The sequence below is a fragment of the Xiphophorus couchianus genome, chromosome 1 (genome assembly GCF_001444195.1).
Source record: "Xiphophorus couchianus chromosome 1, X_couchianus-1.0, whole genome shotgun sequence".
Classification (NCBI taxonomy): domain Eukaryota; kingdom Metazoa; phylum Chordata; class Actinopteri; order Cyprinodontiformes; family Poeciliidae; genus Xiphophorus; species Xiphophorus couchianus.
The window spans coordinates 24438864-24466823 of record NC_040228.1 but is presented as its reverse complement, the minus strand read 5'-3'; the positions used below and the strand labels follow the sequence as shown (position 1 = coordinate 24466823).

Genomic DNA, 27960 nt, shown 5'->3' with positions numbered 1-27960 from the left:
TCTGGTGCTTTTGTTCACCTTGCAATTTCAAAGAATTTGTTTTGCATTCAGTCTTTCAGGTTGGTTTATTATGAAGTGCTTTTTAAATCTCCTGGTTCTGGTTGTTTAAAACAGATCTTTGTTCGACCTCTTCGGTATTTACCGTCGTTGTCTGGTGCTTTTGAGTTCAAGGCTCTTTGCTAGAGAGTTCAGGTCCTTCAAGCTCTGGAGCACTTAGAGCTAATTGGACCTCGAAGAGCTCCAGTGAAGGACTGGTCACTCTGCTACTCTGCAGAAACACAAAATAATACCAAGTGTTTTTGTGTAAATGTCTTGGTGCACTTGAAATAAGACAAAAGTAACTTTCATTAAGACACAGGAGCTTTTTTTAAAGTGAGTAATTTCTCGTCCCATTCGCAGATTATTTAACTTGTAACGAGATTTTTTCCATGTTTATAAGTGAAATAATCTACCATTTGAACTAGTTGCTGAAAAGTTACGTTTGTCTTACTTCAAATGTAATAAGATATTTGCACTAGAAACTAAACCAAAAATACTTAGTAAGACTTTGTGTTTTTGCAACATAGACCAATTCAAATCTTGTTTTCATTAAGCGCACTAAGATAGTGTAAATAACTTGAAATAAGACAAAAGTAACTTTCATTGAGATTTAGGAGCTTGTTTTAAGAAAATACTTCCTTAATATTGATCTAAAAACTAACTAGATCTACTGGCATAACATGGAAAAGTGCTTTGTTATTAATGAAATAATCTGCCAGTGGAACTAGTACTTTTTAATCAATAAAAAGGAAATATTTGCTTAAAACAAGCACTTATGTTTTGCTGAAATGTTATAAGTTTAGTTTTGTGTTAAATCAAGTGCACTAAGATATTTGCACTAAAAACTGAACCAAAAATACTTGGTAAGATTTTGTGTTTTTGCAGTGAAGAGATACAAATTCTTTAAATCTGTTTTTAACAGAATAAGAGGTGTCCAGAAATTAGTGGATTCGTTTTTTTATTAACTTTTTAATCCACTCAATCATAACTGTTTCCTGCAGAACCTTTTTTTTTTGTTGCAACAGAGCGTTGAGGTTTATTTATGTCCTCTGTGGGAAGAGAGCTGCTCTTATCGCCTCTCAGTTTGGTGTTTATTGCATCTACAGCAGGTGAAACGCAGCCTCACCAACGATGCATAAGCCTCTCCTCCTCTCTGGGATGCAGATAAAACCGCTTTATGGTCGAACACAAACAACTGCGTGTTTTCACGCCGATAAACCCCCATGTCGTCTTATCTTGTCAAGAAGTCCCCTCCGTCCCCGTCTCTCTCTCTTTTCTCCGTCTGTCCCGTCTTTCTCTCCCGCTCCGCCGCTCGTCTCATAAGCTCCCGCCCACTCTCCGTCTCTCACCCCCCTTTTCACTCTGCAGTAAAAGCGTCCAGTCTGGTTTTTCAGGAGATTAAAACTCTCCCCCTCCCTCGTACCTCTCTGCTCTCTCCACCACCTCTCTGAATGCTTCAGGGAAATGCTGAACATTTCCCTCGCTGCAGAGCAACAGAGGGGGAACGGCCAGCCTATGTTTTAGCTCCTGTTGCAAGTGAAGCCTTCAAGCTGCTGGACTTGGAATAAAGGACTTTTTTTTTGTTGTTTGATTTCTTTCTTTTCCTTTTTCCTTTTTGTTGCATTAGCTAAACAAAGAGCCATGCTGGAGAGACTACAGTCTGCTTTGAAAACTGTAAAGGAGTCCAAACGTAAATATTTTTAATCACTTCATGTTTGCATGTCCTGAAGTTTGCTTGTGTGAAAGTTGGTCACATTCCTCAGATGCTGCTGCTGCTGCTGATGTTGTTGCAGAAGTGGACTTTTGCATGTTATGATTATCTGTGATTTTTGAGCAGTCAGAAAGACGAGTGGAGAGAATTTTAACTGCGTTTTGAGGAGAACCTGCCAACACTCGGTGCCGACTGCGTCCGCATCCAAGCTGCAGAGGGGGGGCTTGGTGATGACAGAGAACGGGGGGCTGTTACCTTTCATGCATGGTGGCTGCAGGACGTACCGCAGTGGGATTACGGTAGACACAGAGAGCCACTAGGGAAAGACCCCACAGGATTAAAAAAACAATCTGTGCATTAGCATGCAGCTGTGCCTCTTTTCCCACATCTGTGACCAAATGTGTTCGTCCCGGTCTCCGGGCATGTGTGTGTCTGCACAATGGTGCCGTGTTCGTGTTTATTCATCTGTTTGCTGATGTATTATGCATGATAAGAAGACTATGTCCAAAGCTGCCTTGGCTTTGATCTGACCTGATTGCCGTTTCTGCCTGGGTCACCCAGATTACGTCCAGATTGGAGATGTTTCTGGGCTCTGAGTTGTCTTTTAACCAAATCATCGTCCCTGTCTGACATGCACTTCATCTCCTTTGGCATATTCTTCGCCCCCTGGTTACAGGTTTAATCTGTTAACGAGCATTTTAACTTTAAATCAAACGTGCTGTTTTTATCCAGAGAGCGATGAGGGTTTTTGGTATTAAATGAAAAATGTTTATTCTGGGTTACGTAAGGCCACTGGCAGGACTCTGGAGGGGCCAGCTGTCACCAAAACGCAGCTTGCTCTCAATGCAGGGATGGGGTGGAGGAGCCAGCATAAAAAAACCCAGAAGATTCACATCTGAGCAAAGAAAATCTCCTTACAGAGAAAATCTGTAAGGAGCTTCTTATCTGCTGAAGGAGATTATTGTAGGAACATTTAAATCTTGGCTGCTCCGTATTTTTTCCTCATCAAACGGACAGTTGAGCCTAAATCTGAGTGATCTCATCACACACAGGATAAGACGAAGTGAGGAAGCGAACAGAGGCCGTTTCTTTTTTTTTGCTTTGAAACCGGCGCATCATGACAACCCACTCAGTTCCATATCATCTCTGACCTCTTCTTCACACTTTTATTTATTTACGTACTTTATTTATTGCAGCTCGTTACGATGAGCGGTGCAGAGGCTCAGAGTGGAGGATTGCCAACATTGTTTCCCACACACAGCAAAAGAAAAAGTATTTAAATAGATCACATGTGTCAACCTCGAGGCCTGAGGGCCAAATCTGGCCCACTGGTGCTTTTATGTGGCCTTCAAGATAATAGCTGTGTGGTTTAATATTATTTTATCAATCAAATCAAAGCTGTTTGTATCTGTATACTGCCAAATTACATCAATGTGAAAAGATATTCAAAGATATTCATTTTAATAAGTATTTATGGAATTTATTAATATTTCAAGTTTGTTAATGGGTTTTATTCATATATTCTGGCACAACAAGCCCTTTGATAATATCAAATATCTTAAAATGAAAACTGAAAATGAGTTTAAAAAACCCTGATAGTTTAAGTTTAAGTTTCTTTTATCACACAGTATTGATAGAAGAAATTTAAGAGTAGACATTGACCAATAATAATCTAATATTTGATGCAGATAGAGGGGCAGTTTCAGTTTATTGTGAATTTCATGAAAACAAAACATAAAAAATAGACTTTGGAACAACAGAAACTGGATGGAAGGATCTGACAAAGAAGGGACTGAACTGTGAGGCTTAAGTGATAGGGAAGGTGATTATTTGAATGCAAAGCATTACAAAGCATTACAAATTCAAATTAATAATCAGCTTATATAAAAGAAACGAGAATCTATTAAACAGAGAGAAAACCAAGGGAAACAGTAACCAAGTAAAACATGACTAAACATATAAATAGAAGACGAATAAAAAGAGAAAAATCTCAAACAGGTGAAGCAGGAAGTAAATAAACTGAACTTTACAAGGAGAAATAGATTATAAAAATGAATATCAGTCAACTGATAGAAACAACGGATGTTTAGAGGATTTAAATAGAGACTATATGAACGAATGAATCAAGAGTAGGCGTACAAAGGAGCAAAATGTTTCCTGTAAATTTACAAAAACTTCTTACATTTTAACAGATGCTAAGTACAACTTCAAAAAGTTTGAGCCACATATTTTCCTTAAAGGCAACTCAGTAGCCACCTGTGGGACTTGTAAATCAGTTTGAGAACTATGGATTAGTTACATCTTTAGTGCAGAAGACGTTTCTTTTGGTATCTTCATTTAATTTTAAATCGACTGATTAAAGACGTTAAAGCTAATAGCTAGCCCGAGATTAGCTTAAACCAAAACCCTCTTCAATCAGCTCCAATTTCCAACAACTCCTGAATTTCCCCACTGTGAAACATTCAATTATATTTATATTTCATTCTAATATCTTTGGCTTCATAATTGTTCATGTGAAGGATTTTTAGGTATTTTCTAAGAGTTAAATTAGGCGGAGATTTACAAAGAATCCAATAATTATTGACACAGGAAGTGTGAATAATTGGGTTGGAGGCAGTGATCTTCTTCAAAACAGCATTCAAATAGCATTCCCCTAATTTACTTTGAAATGCTTCATTTTAATGAGACAGATGAAGAACTTTACATGTTCCACTTCCTGTTTCACTTCAGAAAATAACGACCTGATTTCCATCTTCTACCCCCATTATTAATGTAAATAAACATAAATTTCCTTAGAAATAACCTTCTAATTCAAACCAGTGTGTAAATAATAACTGGATAATTAGCCACACCATTATTTATACTGGAGTTTGTTTCAGGAAGATGTTAACTGAATCCTGCTGAGTCATTTAGTCTGAATTTATACAAAATAAAGATGTTAAGAGAGTTACCTACTGCAGTTTAGTTATAATCTGATTTATAGTTTATAACAGAACCTCTCTACAAAAACAAAAAAAACCTGAACTATCCCCTTAAATGCTTGCAGAGAAAAAGAAATGTTGCAGTGTATTTCTTTCAGATATGAGTGGCATACTGATGCAGACAACCTGCAAGTTTGCAGAACAGCAGAAAATTACTGACGTTGTATAAATATTAAGCGTAAAAATCCAAAATGTGACGTTGCGTGACAGATTTAGGGCAGAACAATCGGTTCTGGGCCGAAGGCTTCTGGTCATGACTCCTTGTTCTGGAGGTAAAAGACGAATCAATAGAGGGGGGAAAATGTTGCTGTCGCGCCAGAAAAAGGTGAATTAGGATGAAACAAAGGGGGAATGTTTCAGGGAGACAAAGAGGGTAGAAAAAACTCCCACTGGAAACAATTTATAGGCTTACCTCAGCCAAAAAGCAAGCTGAAACTTAATTACACCTTGTTTTAGCAAATGTAGCATGCTCTCTGTTGGGGTAAATCTTCCTGCTCTTAAACGGAATTGATAATAAAAATATAAAACGCTTTTTAAGGTTGTATTACTTTAAAGGTCACATGTTATGTTTCCTTGAGGAGGTTAAAGTAGGTTTATGGACTGCACAAAATATTTTCATTACATTTTTTTGGCTCAAGATCCTTCTAAGAAAATTAGAGTTCAGTCTGCTCAGTTCTGTCTATTTTGAGCTCCTTTCAGATCAAGCATAATACATCTTTGATAAGCATTAGTAGAACCTCCTGCGCAACCAACAAGAATGCAGCAAATGGTTTCTGAGTGGTAAGTGAACAACTAGGGCTCTCAACGTTAATAATCTAAAACACCTTAATATAACATAAGTTTGCACTAAGTATCACCTACGTAGTGCATTGGTGAATTCCACCGAATCACAACCAGCTTATAGTTAACATCTCTAAATTACATTGGAATAAAATTACTTCTTTTAAACCTTCATGAATGTGAAACAATTAAACATTTTCTTAAACACATTTTGAAAACAGGCATTTTGGCATTTGAAGCTTACAAAGTTAAGCTTAGAGAGAACACTTTTTAATCAATTGACACCACCATCGACAACAAAACACTTGTCTTTTCCAGCAGCCGTTGTACAACGCATACAGCAGTAAAATCAGCTGCTTATTTTCTGGACACCAAAAAACAGTAAAGAAGTTTTAATTGGACTGTTTTAGAAGCAGTTGAGACCCAAGTACAAAAAATGTGAATTTTACATAGCAGGTCCCCTTTAAATATGAAATAAAATGTGACATTTACCATTTAGATTGGTCCGACTGATCGCTTTTGTTCCTGTTCAGCTGCGTCCCTCCTTCCTCACCGCTTTGTCACGGTCCGGCGTGGCAGCCCGGCAGCAAAGAGCGGCCAGATCCGGCCCGGAGATCGCCTGGAGGCCGTTGAGGGCCGCTCGGTGGTGACGCTGCCTCACCGAGAGCTCACTCAGATTCTTCGCAGAGCCGGAAACACGCTGCGCCTAACCATCGTGCCCCGGCCCAGCACCTGTAAGCACATGCAACACAGAGCCAACCAGCCTGGCTCTCAGTCAACCATCTAACCAAAACGTTAATCCACCTCAGATGCTTCAAACCACACAGAAACCACCAACCATGACCATGGTCACAGGAGCAGGAAAGGTCAGAGGTCACACCCAAAGGTGAGGACATGCGTCTCCTGAAGACTTGTGTGCTTCCAGAAATGGGAGTAATCGTTGTTGCCTTTCTCGCTCCCTGCCAGCGTGACTCCAGGTATTACAGCGTCGACCTCGACCGCGGGCCGTCGGGCTTCGGCTTCAGCCTCCGAGGCGGCAGCGAGTACAACATGGGCCTCTACGTCCTCGGGCTGATGGAGGGCGGCCCTGCGTCACGGAGCCAGAAAATACAGGTGGTGCCAGACTTTAGAGAATCCATCTTTAATTTGAGCAAATTTATTCAGCAGGTAAAAGTAGCTTTACTCAGAAATGCCAAACAAAGAAAAGTTTATTTTTTCCTTCATCGTTTTTAATGATTTTATCATTCATAGTGTTATAATTGAACATTTATAAAATATTAATGTTACATTACTAATGCTATATTAAGCGAGTTTGTTTTAATAGTAAATATAAATTGTTCATTATGTCAGAAAATGACAACAAAAAGCCACACTGCAAAAAAAACAGCATCTTACAAAGTATTCAAGGTCTAGTTTCTATTTCAAATATCTCAGTAAACTTAAAATCAGACAAAATTAACATCAATAACTTGTCATCAAGACAAAGGAGCTTGTTTCAAGTAAATAGTTCCTTAATATTGATGGAAAAATGGCAGTTCCAGCGGCAGATTATTCCACGTATAGCAATAAATTTTTCTCATGTTATAAGTGAAATAATTTACCAGGGGAACTAATACTTTCTCATCAATATTAAGGAATTATTGACTCAGTTCAAATTGGGACCGAAATTTCCATATTTGTTACATTTTCAGCTGCTGGTGTTCGCTCTCACACTGCACTGAGTCAAACGGCCCAAACCATTTGAAAAACCTGTTCCCCTCCTCGCCTGTGGGGGCGCTGCACCAAGGACCACTGAAGGAAATTACTTAAAAACTTCTGAAGAAGACACTGTATGGGACTTCCTTCTTTGTGAAAATGTAAATAAAGATTTTACCGGCTGTAAGATTTCTTTTTGTCTTTGGTAAAAGATCATGAGCAATTTCTCCCGCTACTTCCAGACACACTTTTATTTCAGTTGAATTTACCCACAACGCCCTGCTCTGTAGTCCACTTCCTGCTTTTGGTGCTGTCTCCGGTCCATTTGACGTTCAGATATGAATTTGAACCAAAACTTAGGTTGCTGGCAGACCAGAGTTTGATTCTTTTTGGTCCGTATTTAATTCACACCTCAGCAAACGAACTCAACTCTGTAGAAAAACAAACTAATCTGTCTAAACAGGGCTGGTGTGAATGCAGCCTAAGCATCTCAACGGATTGAACAGCAGCCATAAGTATGCAATAATTCCTAAATAGTACGCAAAAACTAACATGTGTAGTTTATTCTGTAATATAAAAGCAGAAAAGCTGGAGCTTCAGATACAGAGCAGCTAACATCAGAGTCGTAACAGGGAGAGTTTTGTTGAATCAGGAGATATGGAGGTGAAACATCTGCTCACCTTTTACATTGTTTTTATTTCCTCCTGTGAGTGAAGTGAAAAGTGATGGTGTGCTTGCAGGTCAGCGACCAGCTGGTGGAGATCAACGGGGACAGTACGACCGGGATGACCCACAGCCAGGCCGTGGAGATGATCCGCCGCGGAGGCCACCGGATCCACCTGGTGCTCAAGAGAGGCAACGGCTACGTGCCTGATTACGGTGCGACGCCGCCTGAGCTTTTTCAAGATAAATCCTGCAAGTACTTTAGGTTCAGTTTCTAATATCTTAATACACTTCAAAGCAAGACGTAGGAGCTTGTTTTAAGTCAATAATAATTCCTTAATACTGATAAAACACGAGTAGATTATTTCTACGGAAAAGAGAGTTCTGACTTTTCAGTCCAAATTCTTGTGATTTTTCATAATAAACACTTCAAAAAAATAATTTTAAAAATTGTAGAATTTTTGTCTAGTTGTCCAAATATTTTTGTGCACTTGAAATAAGATGAAACTAACGTACAAGTAACTTTTCAGCAAGATATAGGAACTTCCATCCATCCATCCATTTTCTGTTCACCCTTGTCCCTAATGGGGTCGGGAGGGTTGCTGGTGCCTATCCCCAGCTACGTTCCGGGCGAGAGGCGGGGTACACCCTGGACAGGTCGCCAGTCTGTCGCAGGGCAACACAGAGACAGGACAAACAACCATGCACACACACACTCACACCTAGGGAGAATTTAGAGAAACCAATTGACCTGACAGTCATGTTTTTGGACTGTGGGAGGAAGCCGGAGTACCCGGAGAGAACCCACGCATGCACAGGGAGAACATGCAAACTCCATGCAGAAAGACCCCGGCCGGGAATCGAACCCAGGACCTTCTTGCTGCAAGGCAACAGTGCTACCAACTGCGCCACTGTGCAGCCCTATATAGGAACTTACTTTAAGTAAATAATTCCTCAATATCGATTTTAAAAAGATCCACTGGCAGATTATTTCACTTATAACAAAACATTTTCCCCATGTTATAAATGAAATAATTTACCAGTGGAACTAGAACTTTTTCATCAGTATTAAGGAATAATTCACTTAAAATCAGCTCCTATGTGGTGTTAAAAAGTTACTTGTAAGTTAGTTTAGTCTTATTTGAAGCGTACTAAGACATTAGAACCTAGACCAAAAATACTTGGTAAGATTTTGTGTTTTTGCATTAAAAGCACCATGTGGGTGCCTGAATGGACAGTATTTTATAACGAAAAACTCATGTTCTTATATTTACGTCTTTTGGGTGTTATTTTCTTTATTCCTCTCTTTTATCTTATTGACTAACTAAAATCCTTTTCACTGTTTCATTCTCTCTTCCACCTCTCTGATTTCGCCATTAAAACCTTCTTTCTGGTAACATTTCCACACCACCTTCGCCTTGTGCATGTCTTGGTTGTCCCTTTCATTCCCCTTCATTTCCACTCGTTTCCACTCTGTTCTTCTCTTTGCCTCTCAGTGGAGCTCTCCAGTTTGTCTCTATGTATGACCAACTCCAAGCTAGGCGAGCCTTGCTTCTATGTCATTGGACGGACAGAGAATACGCGGTTGGTAATGGTTCCTGTTAGTTCTCCCATTTTCTGCCTCTCTACATCTCTTTAACCACTCACCACTGCTGTCTGCGCTCAGTAAAAGTTAGCATATGTCGGACTTCCTCATTATAAGATTATGAGATTAGTTAGTAATGAACAAAGTTATGTTTCTTGCGAATTCGCCTCTGAGCAGAATGCTTTTGCCTTCATGATTTGTGAGTATGTGAACACATAATCTGAGAGCACGCTAATAAATAAATGCATGTCGTATGATTAATTCATGTTGCAGCACAGTAAGGATGTTCTTACCCAAGACGACCTCAAGAGCAGTGAAACACTTAAGCAAGAAGCTTTTTAATGTGCAGTGCCTTGCAGTCGTATTTATGGGGGTTGAGCATGAAAATCACATTTTGTTAGCATTTTGTCTGACAGACCAGCACAAAGTCATGCGTAATTGTGAAGTGGGAGGAACGGGAAGCATGGTTTAAAACATTTTCATGATTAAAAATCTTCCGTACCCTCCTAGCAACACAAGCACAGCTCCATCATGTTTAATCAGTTGGTTTTACCGGTGTACAGCAGCTGCTGGAAAAGACGAGCGTTTTTCTGTTGATGTACCATCCAGAAACCACTTTATATTGTTGTACAGAAAGCTCTACTTATGCTTTTCAAAGATGGATGGTTGTGTATAAATGCACATCTGTTTGCAGACATTTTTAAGTGAGCGTAAACATTGAGTTGGGGGGCGTGGCCAGCAGCAGATTATTACGATTTAAAGTGACAGGAGGCCCTAAAACATCTCATTAAGATTTTCTGTGACAGACGAAATGTTTTAAAAATAAAAAGCTGAAAAGTGTGGAGTGAATTTGTGTTTATCCTCGTCGCAACTCTAAGCTTTATGGCTGCAGTTGCAAATCTTTTATGGCAACGACTCTAACTTAGTTAGCTATAACTCGATAGGGCTGCTCTTTGACTAGGCCATTCTGAATAAACGGGCTTTAATTAGAGGAGATCTATTATGCAAAATTCACATTTTTGAATTTGGATCTCTACTGCTTCCAAAAATAGACAAAGAGCTTAAACCATTTATCCAAACGTTTTTAGGAAATACATTTTTTATCAAAATCTTTTGGTGTCTAGAAAACAATCCTCCTAATTATTGAGTCACATTTTGAAGAACTGACCAGGTTGAAATCTCATTATCAAAGAATGATTGTATTATGGTATGCATGAATGTGCAGCAGTATAGATGAATGAAAAAAAAAACCAGTTACACAAAAGTGTTTCACTGTAAAGATGGTTTGTAGTTTTGTTGCAACCTTAAGTGTGAGATAAACTTCAGTGGCGTTTGAAAACAAAATATGTGTTTAGGTTTATGTCTGGTTGAACGATGTGTGTGGCCAGTTGATTGTTTTTTTCTTTTTTGGGGGGATTTTATTGTAATCCACAGGGAGACCCAGAAAATCTTTGGGAACCTATTTAACCTAAGTCCTAACCTATTCAGGAAGAATAAATGGCCATGTTTAAAGTAACACTACCTTAACTAGCATAAGTGTTTTATTTTTAATTTAAGAACAGGAAGATTTATCCAGACAGAAATAAAACAAGCTGTAATTAAACTTTATGTTGCTTTTTCACTGGGTTAATCCTTTAAATAAAGACAGTGAACAAGACAAAATGTGTAAAATTTCAAAACTTCATTCATACTTTTGCAAAGCACTGCGGATCAGATAAATCTCAGGCAAAGATTTTATTTTTCCTGTCTGTTATCTGGCGACTCATCTTGTCTCCTCTCCGCTTCTTCCTCACCTGTTCAGCCCGTGAGCAAAGAATCACCTCCTCCTCCCTCCTGCACAACCCCAAAGAGCAGAGTCTGGCTGCAGTGAGCTCCACCGGAAGGAGGGGGCGCCGCGCCCAGCAGATGAGGAGGAGCAGGTCGGTCGGAGACGTGAGGGAGAGCGGGACGGGAGCGATCAGAGGAAGAATGAGAAGAAGGCGGGGCTCAGTAGGAGGAGGTCACTTACGGAGCCCCGTCTCTGAGCGCTGGGACGGGGAGAGGAGGAAGAGGAGGCCTCAGAGTTTACCAAGCGACATAATCAGGAAGTATGAAGATGAAGAGGCAGGAAGGGGAAGAAGAAGAGAGAAGGAAAGAGGGAGGAGCAGACAGAGAGAGACGAAAAGCAGGAGTTTGGAGAGGAGGATGGAAGAGGAGGAGGAGGAGGAGGAGGAGGAGGAAGGACCTGCTGCTGAGGAGGAACCAGAGGGAAGAGCGGACTCAGTAGAAAGTGAAGACGGCGATGTTTTCCTACCTATTCCAGGCCCGACCCACAGACTCCCCAGACCGAAGGAAAACCGGGAGGAGGAAACTGATGAAAACTGGAACATGGCGGCAGAATACCGGGGCCTGAGGAGGGACGAAGAGGAGGAGGAGGAGGAAGACTGCGGCCCAGAGTCGCTCATCTCTGATCGGCCCTTACCAGGTGTCACCGTGGCGGGTCCGGAGTCGCACAGAGAGTCGTTCTCCTTCCTCGCCTCCACGCTCTCCGAGAACCAGCTGGGCGACGCCGCGTCGGACTCTGGAGACAGCCAATCAGATGCCAGCATCTCCGCCGCCAGCATTTCAGGGCTCTCGCTGGCCGCCGCCTCGCTGCCTGGCCCGTGGCTGGTACCGGGTCAGCAGAGGCTGGTTCAGTTTGAGGATGAGCAACACGAGAAGAAGAAGAAGAAGCAGCAGCAGCTCTGTCTCCTGACTGTTAATAAGAGATAAAACACGCAGCATTTAAACGACGCGGCATCAGATTCTGTTCCATCTCCACCTGCACCAACCGTTTCTGAGTCACTTTAAACCTGCAGCTCATCTTCTTTGTGCCTTTCTGCAGCTCATCTCTGGACGACGACGCGACACATTTCGGTTTGAGCCTCCACCAAACGTTGTAAACGTTTTTCCAGAACGCTGCTGCACATTTCAACCTACCTTCAGTTACTGACCCACACTGCAAAAACACAAAATATTCCCAAGTGTCTCTGGTCGAGTTTCTAGTGCCAAACGTCCTGGTGCTCATGAAATAGTAGTTTGACTCTATGAAACGCAGCGCAATAAAAACAATAAACAAAGTTATTTCTTACCGTAATGTTAATTTAAAAGAAAGTACTACTTCACACTGATAGATTATTTCTATGGAAGAATAAGAAAAAATCTGAATTCTGATCCAAATTCTAAGAAAAAAATAATAATTCTGAGAAAGAAAATAAGTCAAAATTCTGATTTTAAAAAAAGTCCAGATTTTAAGAAAAATCTAAATTCAGAGAAAAAATTTAAAAATTCAGAGAAAAAAACAAAACTGAATTCGGAGAAAAAACAAAATTCAAATTCAGAGAGGAAAGTCAGATGCCCCTCCCCCCTCTTTGGTCCTAATCTGTATATTTCACTTATAACAAGGTAAAAATGTCTTGTTACTGCCAGTGGAACTAGCAAGTATTTATCAATATGAATCAATTATTTACTTAAAATGCTGAAAAGTTACTTGTAAGTTAGTTATGCCTTATTTCAAGTTTACTAAGATATCTGCACTAGAAATTAGACCAAAATTACTTGGTAACATTTTGTGTTTTTGCAGCGTCTCCACTTCTTCTGCTTCCCTCTGGCCACTTTTGATTACAGCAAAGACTTTTTACCTCATGAAGATACTGAGCAATAAAAATGCTGCGACTGTCCGAGACTATCAGCCGTCCATATGCACTCCACTGTGTGTGTGCGCGTGTGTGTGTGTACAGTAACTGTCTCAGTGTGTGTGTGTGAGAAACCCTTTTTGAAGCTCCCCTATTCTGTAAATATCTGTAAAGAAATAAGTTAAGAGTTTATTGTAAATATTATAATTGGAGAAACTCTGATTTGTATACCTTTAATGAAAAAATCATATGTTTGAATATATGCACCAAACAGATACACACATATATACACATATATCTTACAAATAACTGACAGTTTTCATTGTTGTGCGATGATGTGAAAATTGGTACCCAGCTTTTGTGAACACATAAATAAATATACAGTGCCTTCCAAAAGTATTCACATCCCCAGAATCTTTTCACATTTTGTGTCGACCCAAACACAAAATGCAGCATTTTATTTATTACCAATGTGACAGACGAAATGTTTTAAAAATAAAGAGCTGAAAAGTGTGGCGTGAATTTGTGTTTATCCCCTTCCCCTGACTTGACATTAGCTTTGTCTTTTAGGGTAACAACTCCAATTGATTTTTTTGACTAGGCCATTCTGATGCATAAATGAGCTAATTAAAGGAGACTTATAATGCAAAAATCACATTTTGCATTTTTTCTACTTCCATTTGTGTCTCTACTGTTTCCAAAAAAAACCCACCCAAGCACTTAATGAGAACGTCCAGCTGTTTTCTGGCAACAGGTTAACATTTTTTAGTTAAATTAGCCGTTTCAGAAACATCTCCTGTAACCTAGCAACCCAAGCGGTGCTCCAGGACTTTTGGTCAGCTGGATTTACTGCTGTACAATGGCTGCTGGAAAAGGCAAGTGTTTTGTTGCTGACTTACCATTTAGAAACCGCTTGCTACATTCTTGTTGGTTGTGCAGGAGGCTCTACTTCTGCTTTTCAAAGATGTACGGTTGTATAAATGTGCATCTGTTTGCAGCCATTTTTACGTGGGAGAGTAAACGTTGAGCTGGAGGGTGACCAACAGCAGCTGTTTATTTGGATTTAAAGAGACAGGAAGCCCTAAAACAGCTCATTCTGAAAGTATGTGAAAAAATGTGATGAAAACGTTTTTTGTGACCTTAGATTTATCCTAATCTGTTAAAGGAACCGTAATAGGTCACTTTTAAAAACACGGCTTTGTCTGGCTGGTTGTTTTTCTGTTGGAAGGTCAAAGTCCTGCATGTAGCTTCATCTGTTCTCCCATCTGCTGTGACGCTGAAGAAAAGAGCTCGATGCTGCCACCACCGTGTTTCATGATGGCCATGTTGGTTTTATGACACATTTAAATTTGCATGTAAGCTATAAAACTAAATTTTGGCTTCATTTGACCAAAGCACCTTCCTCCATGTTAGGTGCGTCTCTAACATGTCTTGTGGTAAACTGAAACAAGATGACGATAAAAATCTTCTGCGTACTTTGTTCTCTGATTGATGCTCTCCATGCCAGGACTGTCAGTTTATCATGGATGATTTGGTAGGTTTGCCGAAGGGCTGCACAATGTTATTAAAAAGCACCATGTAATGTTTGTGAATGTTGCAATTACGAAACAACTTCTGGTTAAAAGTAGTTTTAAAAAACTAACAGACTCCTCTTAAGAAGGATTAGCATCCCTTGTATGTGGCTAGCAATCTAAAAAGTTTTAGCAATATTAAAATTGCATAAAATTGTAAGGCGGCAACGCAGTGACATTTTGTCCTGCCCTGTTTTCTGTAACCTATGACCTGTGAAACTTTTCCATCTGCTGTGTTTTTTTGGTCTTTCTCTTACAAACCTCTGCTACCTTCACTGAACACCTCAATTCATGCTAATTTTGAATTATTTCGTAAAAATTAGAAAACAGTGCATTACTTTCAGTGATTGTTTTGGGTATGGCAGTTGCCCAGGGCGGCATTAGAAAGGGGGCGGCAGTTTGAACAAGTTTTAATGTATTTGCTCGTTTTTCTGCTGTCACAGACATCCCAATTAAAGTTGCTGAAGCTTGTTGTGAAACATGGTTGCCCAATTCCAGTCATTCAGAGCAACTTTTAGATGCATCCCTGCTTCCTGAATCACAAGACGAAACTCCTGAATCAGCAGTAATTAAATTCTGCAGAAGCCTGGAAATGAGTCATTCATTTGGTCGAGCTGGATTAGAGTAGGCCACCAAAAATCTAATGAGGTTAAAGGGTGTGAATACTTTTTCAAGGCACTGTAAACATGTACTACAGATAACAGGCATATGTTCCTATTTATTACTGTGCAACGATGTGAAAAATCCCACCTGTTGTAAACAGACACACACAAACAAATGTAGCACCTGTAATAGTATTAAGTGAATGTTTTGTAAAATGCTGCTTGAGTGTTTCAGAGTTAAACCGTTAGCAAAGGATGCCAAAAAATATGCACCTGGCGTGTGTATTCATATTTCCAGTACTGTTGTTATTGTGTATGTGGGGTCAGAAGAAAAAGAGAAAAAAAAAAAAAAAAACAATATCTAGATTCCTGAGAGTGCTGTGCCCATCGTGCCACGTACAGTTGCCTTGGTAACAAACCACTTTATCCTAACCACTGATTTTTCTTACTGTGAAAATCTTTTAATCTGAGGTGTCTAAAACTACGGATGGGTGGACCGTTGAGGAATTTCAGCCATGCCAAAAATAAAAAAAAATTAAAAAAATAAAATATCTGCGGAATCTGAGCTCTGAGATGGTGAACTAGCACATCATTTTCTGTTGCTCTCTTTTTAAATTATTATGACTTAAAGGAATCAACCTGAATGGACACTGTGAGATGTTATTTTTCTATTTAATTAATAATAAAGAAGATTTGTCTTTTTCTTTTTTTTTATATACTCAGGTTTTGTGACACTTTGCTCTAGAAAAGCCATTCGGGTGAGAAGCTGCTCTTCATAGCACGATGTGGACCTGCATTATTATTTTAACACTACAGCAATATTATGTTGATTTTCTGCAGCTGCATTAAGATACACAGACTATTATTACTACCAGTCATCTCCAAAAAGCATAAATCAACTTTACCTACTGTTTCCAGTCCACTTGATCGCATTGATGTGCTGCAAATGACCAGACGATCATGTTATATTCTCCAACACACTGTAGCTTTGCCTATTTTATAATGTTTGCTAATATTGTTATTTTTTAATATATACAGTATATGTTCATTTTGAAATTGGCTGAACTGTAAAGTGGAAATAAAGTGCAGAAGCAAATTTTTTTTTGCATTGACTTGAATGTCTGCGTGTTATTATTAATGTTTTTGGAGCCTCGTTAATAGACAGCAGATGGCAGCAAAAATGCATTACAGAGTTTGGACAGAAGATGAAATTTGTTTTATTTCTTTTTTTTACTTAATTATTATTATTTTTTTGTCTCTGCGACATTATTAGAAATAGAAAAAGAAGTGACAGCCTGCAGATGAAACATATTTAATGTTTTTGGGGTAAATCGCAGGATTTTACAGTTATTAAATCAAACCGAGAATATCAGGTGTTTTTTTTGTTATTGTTTATTTTTATTTATTTTTTTACTGTGTCAGAGCGAGAGAGAGAGAGAGAGAGAGCAGGTGAATTAACTGCGTTTCAGTTCACATATGAGCTCTAAAAATAACATCGCTCTGAGGCATTTTTTCCTCTCTTATCTCCTGTAAGCCACATCCTTCTGTTCAAGTCAGCTGAAGCGAGAAATAAGGATAAAAACAGAAAAGAAAAGCTTTGTTTTATATGATGATGATGATGATGCGTGATAATACAGTAAAAAGAAAACTTTGAAACCAAGTCTTGGGCTTTTAAATATAGAGAAATAATCAGCGCAATAGGAGCAGAAATGCACTGGTTATGTTGTTCTCTCCTTACTGGATTTACTGAGCGAAGCAAAGCTAGACACACGAAACATGAGATTCAAACGGGACTTTCAAAATAAAATACACAAACAGGCTTGGTATAAAGCATCGGTGTCCAAACGTTTAGTGCCAAAATTGTCCATTGAAAGGTATGTGCCGGCCAAAAAAAAAAAAAGGTAAAATCAAGAAAATAAAATAGTCCAATTTTTTGTTTGTAGGGATGTCATTCATGTTTACCTTATTAAAATAACATCTAGTTTTCAAAATTTTGGGGGGAGAATTTAACACATTTATTCTCAGTTATAAGAACAGGATTTCTTATAACTTTTAAAATGTTTGCTGTATTTAGCCAAATTCAGTAAATATTCATATTTTTGACCCACTGTTTATTGAAATCTAAGATTGTGTTCACACTGAAGTGACCCAATTACGATTTTTTATTTCATTTTATTTTTTATTTTCTTTTTTTCCTTAATGCGACCTGTATCTGTTCATGACGGTCTGAACAACACAGATCGGATTCATTTTAATGCGACCCAGGCTGCTTGACCTCTTCAAATGTGACCTGAATCGTAATGGTCAGGTCGCGTTGACACGCGATCAACGTCACTACTCTGCGCCCTGACACGCGCAAGAGGGAGGAAAAACAACAACATGGCGGACAATAATGAGGTTTAAGTTGTTAATATGATGCTCCGGTCGGACAACAACTTTAAAAGCGTAAGCTATGCTACACCGTTAGCATACATATTTACTTCCGCAAACATTGAGCACTGTGTCTTCTTCTTCTTCTATTTTATGGTGGTTGGAAACGTTCATTACCGCCAACTTCCAGATTTGAGTTTGCATCGGATGTTTTGTTGATTTTAAACAAAGAGCACTTTCTTTTTTATGGCAGTTGGCATAATGAAAACTGGAACATGATAACGTCACACGCTGTCCGTGTGACGTTATCGCGCCCTTCAGTGCGCATGCGGAACACTTCCAGGTTGTTTGACGTTCACACCGGAGATAACGTACAAGTCGGAAGTTCGACCGCGCCAAAGAAAAAGAAAAATCCGATTTTACAAACAATCGGATTTGGGTTACTTCAAGCTGCAGTGTGAGCCTATGGCTGCAGTTTAATCAGTGAAATCATAATTTCAGTGTGCCCCTGCCAGGTTCTATTTTATTGTGAAAGTCCCTACCGGATGTTCATTATGTTCCGTGTGAAAACCTGACGGAGACGCGCTCCTGTGGAGAAGCCAAACGCTTTTTTCCCTGCTTATGAGACGCGCAAACAGAGAAACCTCTCTGCCTCCTCGCCTGCTGAGAGGAAAAGCATCATCATCGCCTCACTTCTGCACAGACGGAGAACCTGAAGCAGCTGAAGAGCACATAAGTAAGAAAAGCGGCTTGGTGAACTCTTTAGACCCAATTTATATCAGCAGCGAAGGCTGCAAACACAGAAGTGCAGTTTTAGGATTTGGACCATGAAAATAGTCCAGGTAGTTTTTTTTATTCCACTTTAAGGCAACAACTTGTGCGTTAATGCTTAATCTGGAGGGAAAGTGGAGGAAAAGACCAGAGACGTTCAGTTTTGGATTTGCATTTAAAAACCCCGGGATGTAGTATTTTGGGGTTTGTTTTCCTTTTTTGCTCGGACCTGTTGGGGGGAGAGGATCTGGACTCCCAGGATGAACTTCCCAATCTAAGTCTGCGTACTTCTTGCGCTTTGAAGACATTTTTAAATCATGGGTTGAAAGCGGAGAAGATGTACTGCGGGGACACTCAACGTGGGAGGGAGCTGATTTTTCTCTGTTATGTAATGATTGACAGCGCCTGATAAGAAATTGGTAAATCACAACCCGCACCACTTTCCCCAACCCCCTTCCCCTGTCTGTCCAAGAAGTGTGCTTTTTACCCATATTTATAATTTAGTAAAAACTGATACCATTAAAGCTATTAATGGTGTAACTTGATGATCTCTTTTTAAATCTGTCAGGAAACTTAAAACCCAGAAATCCTTGTTAGTCATTAGTTACCCTTGTTTCTCCCTCCACCGGATGATCTCTTGTTGTTTTTCATGTTTTATCTGTAAATTGTGAATCATGATGTCTCAAACTCTTGACCTTCTCTATGGTGGAGTCAAAATGACTACAACTTCAGGAAACCAGACTATCACCAGCGTCCTGAGCTTCATTTTGAGCTTTGAACACTCTTCATGGTGTAACATGCTATAATGCTCATCCTTAGGGATATGTAGTCATTCTGAAACTCTCAATCCCTTCACCTTTGTGACTTTCTGTCTCTGAACACCAAAGGTAAATAGTTAAACTTCAGCAGAGACTTTCTTGGGCCCTCCCTCCCCCCAACTCATCAGGGCTGGTGGGGAGGGTGGAGGCGAAACTCCAGCTGGTGGTATTCACACACACCAAGAGGAAGGCTCCCACCATGGAGTCCAACCCGGAGAGCCCCAACCGGGCCGTGGAGTACCTACTGGAGCTCAACAACATCATCGAGAGCCAGGCCAAGCTCCTCGAGACGCAGCGCCGGCGCATTGAGGAGCTGGAGGGCCAGCTGGACCGGGTCAGTCAGGAAAACCAGGACCTGAGGCTGGAGCGTGGCCCACGGGGGTCCGACACCCCAGAGCAGAACCACAACCACAGCCAGCCTCTGACCCTTCCGGTCCAACCAGGCGGTGGCGGGGGCTGCAGCGGGAGTGGTGGCACCTCAACGCCTCAGGTGACATCTGGATCAGCCACAACTCCAGGGCCCAGCAGAGAGCGGAGGAGCCACGCTAGACTGACGCGAGGCCTTTCCTGCGGTTCCTCCAACACGGACCGGGACCGGCTGGAACGCACTGACAGCACAGACACCAACACCAGCTCCAGCGCACGCAGGAAGTAAGTCCACCAAACACAGGCGCCTCATTTTCTCTTCTCTGTAGACTAATCAGGATGATCTAACTTGGGCTGCATTCACACCAGCCATGTTCAGTCCACTTTAACTGAACTCTAGTTCGTTTGTCTAGAAAGTCCAGTTCGTTTTGGGAGGCGTGAACTCTGATCCGCTTTGGTCTCGCTTCTGTTAAAGTGAATTCTGGTGCGGTTCGAATGTAAATGTGAAAGGCGAGTGAACTGGAGACCACTCCAAAAGCAGGAGGTGAACTGTAGCGCTGGGCATTCTGGGTAAATACAACCAAAACAAACGCGAGAGTGCAGCGCTAGCGGGAGAAATGGGTTATGATCTTTTAGCTAAGACAAAAGAGAAATCCTACAACCACTAAAATCTGACGCCACTCTAATTTTGTTTGCATTTTGTGTAGAAGGAAGTTGCACTCATGTCTTCTTTGGAGGTTTTTATGTTGTTTCCTTCAGTAGTTCTTGGTGCAGCGCCCCCACAGACGAGGAGGGGAACAGGTTATTCAATTAGTTTGGTTAATTTGACAACAGAATTTGAAAGTGAGCCACCCAACTAAAAATTTTACAAATGTTGTAATTCTGGTCCCCAATCAAACCGAGTCTGCTGGACGATCAGGTGTGAAAACAGCCTCAAAGTGCTTCTGTTAATGAAAACATTTTACACCAGCCATGTTTAGTCTGAAGCGTATGTGCATGCAAACTGCACCAAAAGTAGGAAGTGAACTACAGCACAGGGTCTTCTCAGACCAAAACAATCACAGTTTAGCTTTACCTTGTCTTCAGTTTTACCAAAGACATGAGAAATCCTACAACTGCCAAAATCTGATGCTACTTCATTTTTGTTTACGTTTGTGAAGAAGGAAGTTGCGCTCTGTGTTTTCTTTAAAGGTTTTTCTGCTGCTTCCTTAAGTGCTTCTTGGTGCAGCGCCACCACAGGCAAGGAGGGGAACATTTTGTTCAACTGGTTTGGTTCATTTGAACCAGTGCAGCGAGAAAGCAAACCTCACCAGCTAAAAATGTATCAAATGAATCAAATTTTGGTCCCCAGTAGAACCGAGTCTACCAGCCTGTGAGGTGTGAAAACACCCTTCTTCGATGGCTGGACGCAGTCTCCAGAATATCTCCGCTCTGACAGAACATTTCCATGGTAAACCCTCAGTCTGACGGGCAGGGAAAGGCAGCAACCTTTCTTGTCATTGGTGATAATCCTCACATTAAAGCACTGGATCTCAGTGGGGGCATTTTAATGCAGCACCATGAGAAAATTAACTCAGTACTGGAGGATTGTGGGTAAATTGTTAAAAGCCCAAGGTGATTTTTAAATGGTAGAATAATGTCTGACATCCCTGTGTGTGTAGGTGTGAACAATATTCTGTTGAAGAAAAGTTCAGCAAGGACACTTCTGGGACTTTTTTCTATATTTTTAGAATAATGGAAAAGTTAACTGGATGAAAACATGATACTATTTTGAGCCGTTTTAAGATTTACGGTTGATAACTTAAAAAAAAAATATACAGCATGACAGCAACTCAGTGCATCAACTTGCTGAAGTTCAAACGTCATTAATCGGACTTTGAGTGTAGTATTGTTGTTGGTACCGGTACTTCAGAAATGGATGATCCACACAAACATTCCTCTCAAAATGGGAAAATATCCAATTAATGGCGCTTATTTGGATTGAACAAAAATGTGTTATTGGCGTCAGAGGAGAGAGACTGGTTTGAGATGATAGAAAGGCAGTAGTACCACAAAAAAACAAATTATTACAACTTTGAATTCACACCAAACCTTTAACTAGATTGGCTAAACAACAGACTGGAAACAGAGGTTATGACTTATAAAGGTTTAGCAATTACACAATAACAGAAAACTGTTAGACTTTTAGCTCCCATAGCACCAACTGGACATAATTTATTCATAAAGCTGCTTCAAAACTACTTTTTGAGCATGAAACTGAGAACTTATGCAATAAAAAAGTGTTTGTAGTAGTAATTTAGAAATATTTGCACTTATTTCTAAATTACTCGCCGCATCATTATGGATTATAATATTTAGTAGAAGTAAGAAATACTGCCACCTGCAGATGGTAGTAAACAATCAGGTAGAGCCAATATTTTTCACAATTTTTGACAAGAATCTGGAATAAATTCATAATTATGCTTTAGCGTGAAAAAGTGCTGGAAATTGTTGATTTTCTTTTGCATCTATTTCCTCAATAATTCATAAGAAATTGGAGGAACTGATTGATGTAATTTGGCAGCAAACAGATAAAAACTGGATTGAATTGATTGATAAAATAATATTTAAGCAGAGTGTTATCTTGACTGTTCTAATTATGTCTCCCTTTAGAGTCTAGAGGGCCACATTAAAAGCTATCGCGGGCCGTATTTGGCCCCCGAGCCTTTAGTTTGACACGTATGCCAGTTCTTCGGATTATTTTATCAATCAAATCAAATCAGTTTTTCTCTGTTTTTTTTTTTTTCACGCTAATTCATAATTGTGAGTTTATTGGAAACTTGTTCAAAAACTTTGGATTTAAGCGATGCTAACTCCAAACTGCAGGTGGCAGTGTCTCTTACTTCTACTTCTCTGCGGCCTCAGGCTAACTTGATGTGAGGTTATAGTCTGGGATTGACATGGAGAGTGACAAAGGTCACATTTACTATCATACATATGCACAAATATCGCAAATTACTTGCGAATATTTCCAAGTTAGGACCACAAAATCACAAAACAATTGCAAAATCTCAGAGTGACTGATCCGTGTGAAAAGATGTTGATATTTTAACAGTTTTTTCATGGGTTTTATCAATGCATCCTGCCACAACTGGCCCTTTAGGGCATTCATTTTCTTTTTTGTGGCCCAAAGTATCATCCAAGTTCTGGCTGTATTACTGGATTACCTCGATCGATTGATTTTGTGCCCAATTGGAACCATTCCCGTGTTTCTTTGGCCAGATGTTCTGGCAAAATTGGCCAGATTTTTATTCAAAAGGCTCCTGTTGTTTTGAAGAGTTATTGACGTCTCTACGGAGGCCCACAGCATCACAGGTCATCCACTGTGTTTAACAGTAGGCGTGAGAATATTTTCCTCCAAACTGGAGCTTTTGTTGTCAAAAATCTAATTTGTTGTGTCCTCCCACAAAAACACATGACTCCAGTTAAAGTTTAGCTGATTCAACATGTCTGCGTTTGTAATAGTTGAACAGAAAAGGCTTTGATTGGTTGCTATGGAAACTGCCGCCCATTGCTGCTGTTCTCTAACAGTGAGCCTTGAAGCTGTTTTTTCTTCCATTACCTTGACGCATATTAGATAAATAAGGATCCAGCCAGGTGGCCAGTAGGTGACGTGAATGTTTTATGTGATATTTATAACCCAGAGAAACAAAGTGGATTAATAATTAGATGTTCTAACTCAACATATAAACTTAAAGGTGACCTACTATGCTTCCGTTAACAGGTCAGGATAAGTCTGTGGCCTATTCAAAGCTTGTTCATTACTTTTTTTTGTACACATTTGTTCTTAGATGATGAGATTTTAGTCTGGTCAGTTCTGCCTATTTTGAGCTCCTTTCAGAATAAAATGTTTTAGGGTCTCTGTCACTTTAAATCCAAATAAGCTGCTGCTGATGCGCAATTATACAACTGTACATGTTTGAAAAGCATTTGTAGGGCCTCCCGCACAACCAACATAAATGCAGCAAGTGGTTTCTGGATGGTAAGTCAACAACAAAACACTTGTCTTTTCCAGCAGCCATTGTAAAGTGAATACAGCGGTAATCCTCAGACCAACAGACTAAAGAACTCCTTTGTTCCTTGTGCAATTAAACTCTTCAGCTCCTCATTGGAGGCTGGAAGGAGGGCTGACAGGAAAACAACAGAAACAGGGACTATCGGGCTGTTGATGTTTTTAAAAGCAAACGAAAAACATTAATTTAAGTATTTGATGTATAAGTGCTGTGTGGGAGACGGGAACTACAAATCAATCCCTCCCTCCCATCCATCCAGCTGGAGCTCCGCTGGGGTTGCTAGGTAACGGGTCAGTGTCTGTCTTTGTGACAATTGTGAGGTTTTATAAAGGGCTCATTTTCCAGACACCGAAAAAACCTTAACTAATTTTTTTCAAAGAAGCTTCTGTTTTTAGAAACAGTTGAGATAAAAATGTGCAAAATGTGATAATTTTTAAAATGGTTTCAGAAGGATGTTTGGGCCGTTGGGCAATAATTTCCCCAAGAAAAGGACGTCAAGATTAGATTTTGTAAATTTTTCAGTGTTGAAGTTTGCCACCGCATTAAGAGGAGTTACTTTAAGGCCTTTTTACACATCTTTACTGATGCCGGTGTTCTGTTTATCTGTGCTACCCAACACTGGCACTGCAGGTTTTCTTTTATCGTTTTTTTGTTTGTTTTTAAAAAAAAAAAAATTTTCCAACTTACAGCTAACCTGAAGCCAGATTGCTGCGCACACACACAGCTTTGGCACACAGGGAGAGCATCTGTCCTTGCTTTTTCTTAACCACGCACTCAGTCGGCTTTTGTTCTGCAAGCATTCAGCTTTGTGAGTAGGCAGGAATTCATGTGAAGGGGTGCACAGTAAAACACACTCCTAAGTAAAACACACTCCTAAGTAAAACACACCCCTAAGTAAAACACACTCCTAAGTAAAACACACTCCTAAGTGTGCACTTCTGCATCCAGAAAACCATCTCAGCAGTTGGAGCTGGATTCTGTTTTCTTATGGTCCCGATCCGCTTGGCGGTGATTGACTCAGGTTTACCCAAATCCCTGATTGATCAGAGCCGACTGCTTCCCTGCCGTCCCCCTGGAGTGGACTTAGTCATTAGACAGAAGCACATATTAGTTATTTATGTGGGTGTTAAATGCAGTGATGAATAGCTAATGTATATCTTGCTGATCCTCCCCTGTCTAATTGCCCGTAGCGGTTGTGGCCGACTTTGGATCCAGGCTCAGACAAGCGCATCATATGGAGTGTCGCATTTAATAAAGAGTCGCGCCTTTGGAGCCATATTGTCCCTGTCTGGCTGTGACTCAGCCTCATCCAATCGGGCCTGCTGGCTCTGGTCAGTGACAATCCGCTCTCCTCTAATAATGGATCTGAGATAAACACACACTTCTCCGTCCTCCGCTGCCTCTGACTGTCTAATTGCGGCTCAGATTTGGGGAGGAGGCAGAAGGATGAAGTGGAAGTGGGGGAAAGATGACACGGAGAGGAGGCCAGTGACTGGGTGACCTCCCTCAGCATGCGCCGTACTGAAAGAGAAAAGGTGGAACACACACACTGATCCGCCATCTGTCAACAGGCTGTAAGCAAGGCAGGGAGAGCGAAGCTCTGAGATCCCGCTTTTGTTTTGTTTCTCCAATTAGTTTTGGCCTCCTTGACTTGCGCACAGCCCTCCATTTTTTGTTTTCTTTTCTTTCAGGCTGAGTAACTCGTCTCCGTTTTGTTAGTCATCCATGTCGAAGCTGCATCAAAACAAAGTTGCCTCCTCTTGTTTCTCCCAGCGGTGCGCCCCAAGCAGCTGTCCCAAACGCTGCCCCCGTTTCGTCCCTCTCCGGCTCTCAACGCCGGCGGGAACGATATTCAACATCAAGCCCAGGCCCACGGGAAGCTGCACGGTTGATGTTTTGTTGTTATTTTGGGAGCATATCTGTCAGATGAAGCTCCTCCTCTGGTAAATGTGTAAAAATTTAAATACATTCAATGGTGACAGCATCATTCACTGACGTTTATTTCAGCAACATGGCCGCTCAAAGTGCTGTAAAAACATTATAAACACGTCATGTAGTGAACAGTTGTGAAAATTAATGACAGCACTGCAAAAACACAAAATGTTACCAAGTAATTTTGCTCTAGTTTCTAGTGCAAATATCTTAGTACACTTGAAATAAGACAAAACCTACATACAAGTAACTTATTGGAGCTTATTCTAAGTCAATAATTTCTTAATACTGAAGAAAAACTACTATTTCCATTGACAGATTGAACATTTTTCACAGTTTATACTACTAGAAAGAAGACCAAAAATACTTGGTAATATTTTGTGTTTTTGCAGTGAGACATTACATTATAAGTGCCGTCGTTAAAATGATCAATACGCGTTAAATATGTACTTACATTTATCGTGATTCAAAATCAACTCTAAATAGGACGGTTCTAATCTTGATTTAGAGAATTGGCAACAAGTACAACAGTAAATGTCACTGATATTTATCTTAGCTTTACACAGAGGTGGGTAGAATTCTCAAAAATTGTAATTTAGTTATAGTTGTCCTTGTTTATGGCGGGGCGAAAAACACATTTTCATTTTGGGACACATTAAAATCACGGATGTTCCTAACATCTGGTTCTGGTTGTGCCAGAACGTACCAATGAATCCGATTAACAAATGGTTTGATATGTCTGCAATTGATAAGTTCTAATTAAAATGAAATAAATCTGGACTTCTTTTCACATCAATCAGTCTCTCCAGAATTTCACTTATTTTCTTTTTCTCTTTTTTTTTTGCAATAAGAATCCAACCTTTTCTGGTGCTAATTTAAAAATATTTGCAAGAACTGTTGTAATATTTGTGCTTGGGTATAATGTGGCTGTTTATGATTCATAAAAAAGTGCAGGAGTAAAATACGCTGCCACCTGCAGGTGGGAGTTGGCATCACTTAAAACCAATTGTTTTTGACATTTTTTCTGGATAATGTTCAGCAAACACTGTTATGCACAAGCCCAAAAAATGATGCGATTTGTTGATTTTGCGTTAATTTTCACAATCGCAGTAAAATTACAAGTATTGACTGATGTAATTTGACAGTAAACACTTTGATTTGATTAATAAAACAATATTTAAGCACCTCTGGAGTCTTTAGGGCCACATAAGAAGCTATGGAGGACCATATATGGCCCCCGGGCCTTGTGTTTGACACATGTTGTTTATGAGCTAGATAGGAACAAAAGGAGAGCTAGTTCTAAGCTTGTGGCTTGTTTGTTGTTGTCATAGCAACTCCATAGCAACTGGCTACCAAGATGGCCGTCGGTTACAAAGTTCCTGGAAGTGTGACGTCACATGAGAACTAAGTGTTAGTTTGGATCGTTTGACACAGTGCAGTGTGAAAGTGAAACGCAGCAAATGTTGCAACCAACCGAACCGAGTCTACCGGACTGTCGGGTGTGAAAACACCGTAAAATAAACATGTGATGTTGGCGATCATTTAGGACGTCTTGTTGCTTGCTGCTTTTAGTTTTGGTCCAAAATCGAACTGAATCTTCTGGACTATCAGGTGTAAAAACACCCTGAGTGCTGCTCTACTGGCAACAATTGTGATTCTGGGAACAAATATTCCTCAACACAGAATAAATCTACAAATTGGATTTCAATGTGAGATTTTACCTCTGCAGAAGTAAAATGTTTATCTTTACCAGGCTTTGCTAGCAAATCTGTCCACATCTGGCTCAAGAGCTTTACTAGCGTAGCGATGACACTCTCTGCTGTGGATCTCTTCTAGTGGTTGCAGAATACTCCACCTGGGTCTGGCTGTTGCTTTGCAGCTGAAATGACCCTGCAGTGCAGCGTGAAGTGGGCTGTGAAGTGGGGGAGGGACTGCATGCTACATACATGTAGCTTGTCACGCAGCTCACAGCATGAGAGGCAGGGACCGCTGGAGGTCTCGACAGCATTACTCAGGGAAGAGTTGTTACGTAATGCAGAGAAGGAAGAGCAACAAAAAGGACGTGTGTCTTTTTCTCACCCACTGCCACAGTGGGAGCTCCACAGAGCGCCGAGAAGGTGTTTGTGTCTCCATCTTTCCCCCGCTCCAGGCTCCTCTCTCACCAAAATAGACGTTAATTTTGTTTCATGAAGCTGGGGAACCGTAATGGGTTTTCTTTCTCAGAAGGAGCTCAGTAGCTCCTCAACATGTAACCCCCCGTCCCCTTTCCACTCCGCTCCACCCCGTCTATCTCTCACACTCTTTCTCTCACACATACCCACGTAAGTACACTCACTCTCTCCCCCTCGCTGGTTCTGTTTCCCACTGCTGC

The 27960-nt window shown here is 40.4% G+C and overlaps 2 protein-coding genes across 8 annotated transcripts in view; both read left to right on the top strand.

The window, feature by feature from the left end:
- magixb (MAGI family member, X-linked b) overlaps window positions 1-16392 on the top strand; it is a 74361-nt gene extending 57969 nt beyond the window's left edge. For 2 of the 5 annotated variants that reach the window (XM_028016040.1, XM_028016055.1), the window contains exons 13-18: window positions 1667-1729; window positions 6045-6245; window positions 6321-6397; window positions 6478-6624; window positions 7947-8085; window positions 11256-16392. In XM_028016040.1, coding sequence (XP_027871841.1) covers window positions 1667-1729; window positions 6045-6245; window positions 6321-6397; window positions 6478-6624; window positions 7947-8085; window positions 11256-12205 — 1577 coding nt within the window. In that variant the 3' untranslated portion in view covers window positions 12206-16392. Of the gene's footprint in view, window positions 1-1666; window positions 1730-6044; window positions 6246-6320; window positions 6398-6477; window positions 6625-7946; window positions 8086-9365; window positions 9470-11255 lie in introns of all 5 variants that reach the window. The other 3 variants (XM_028016063.1, XM_028016070.1, XM_028016048.1) reach the window with 3 other exon arrangements.
- Window positions 16393-18232: 1840 nt separating this feature from the next.
- Window positions 18233-27960, top strand: part of iqsec2b (IQ motif and Sec7 domain ArfGEF 2b) — a 49896-nt gene continuing 40168 nt past the window's right edge. Inside the window, exon 1 of one of the 3 annotated variants that reach the window (XM_028016001.1) lies at window positions 18233-19890. In XM_028016001.1, coding sequence (XP_027871802.1) covers window positions 19439-19890 — 452 coding nt within the window. In that variant the 5' untranslated portion in view covers window positions 18233-19438. The remainder of the gene's footprint in view (window positions 19891-27960) is intronic. The other 2 variants (XM_028016012.1, XM_028016029.1) reach the window with 2 other exon arrangements.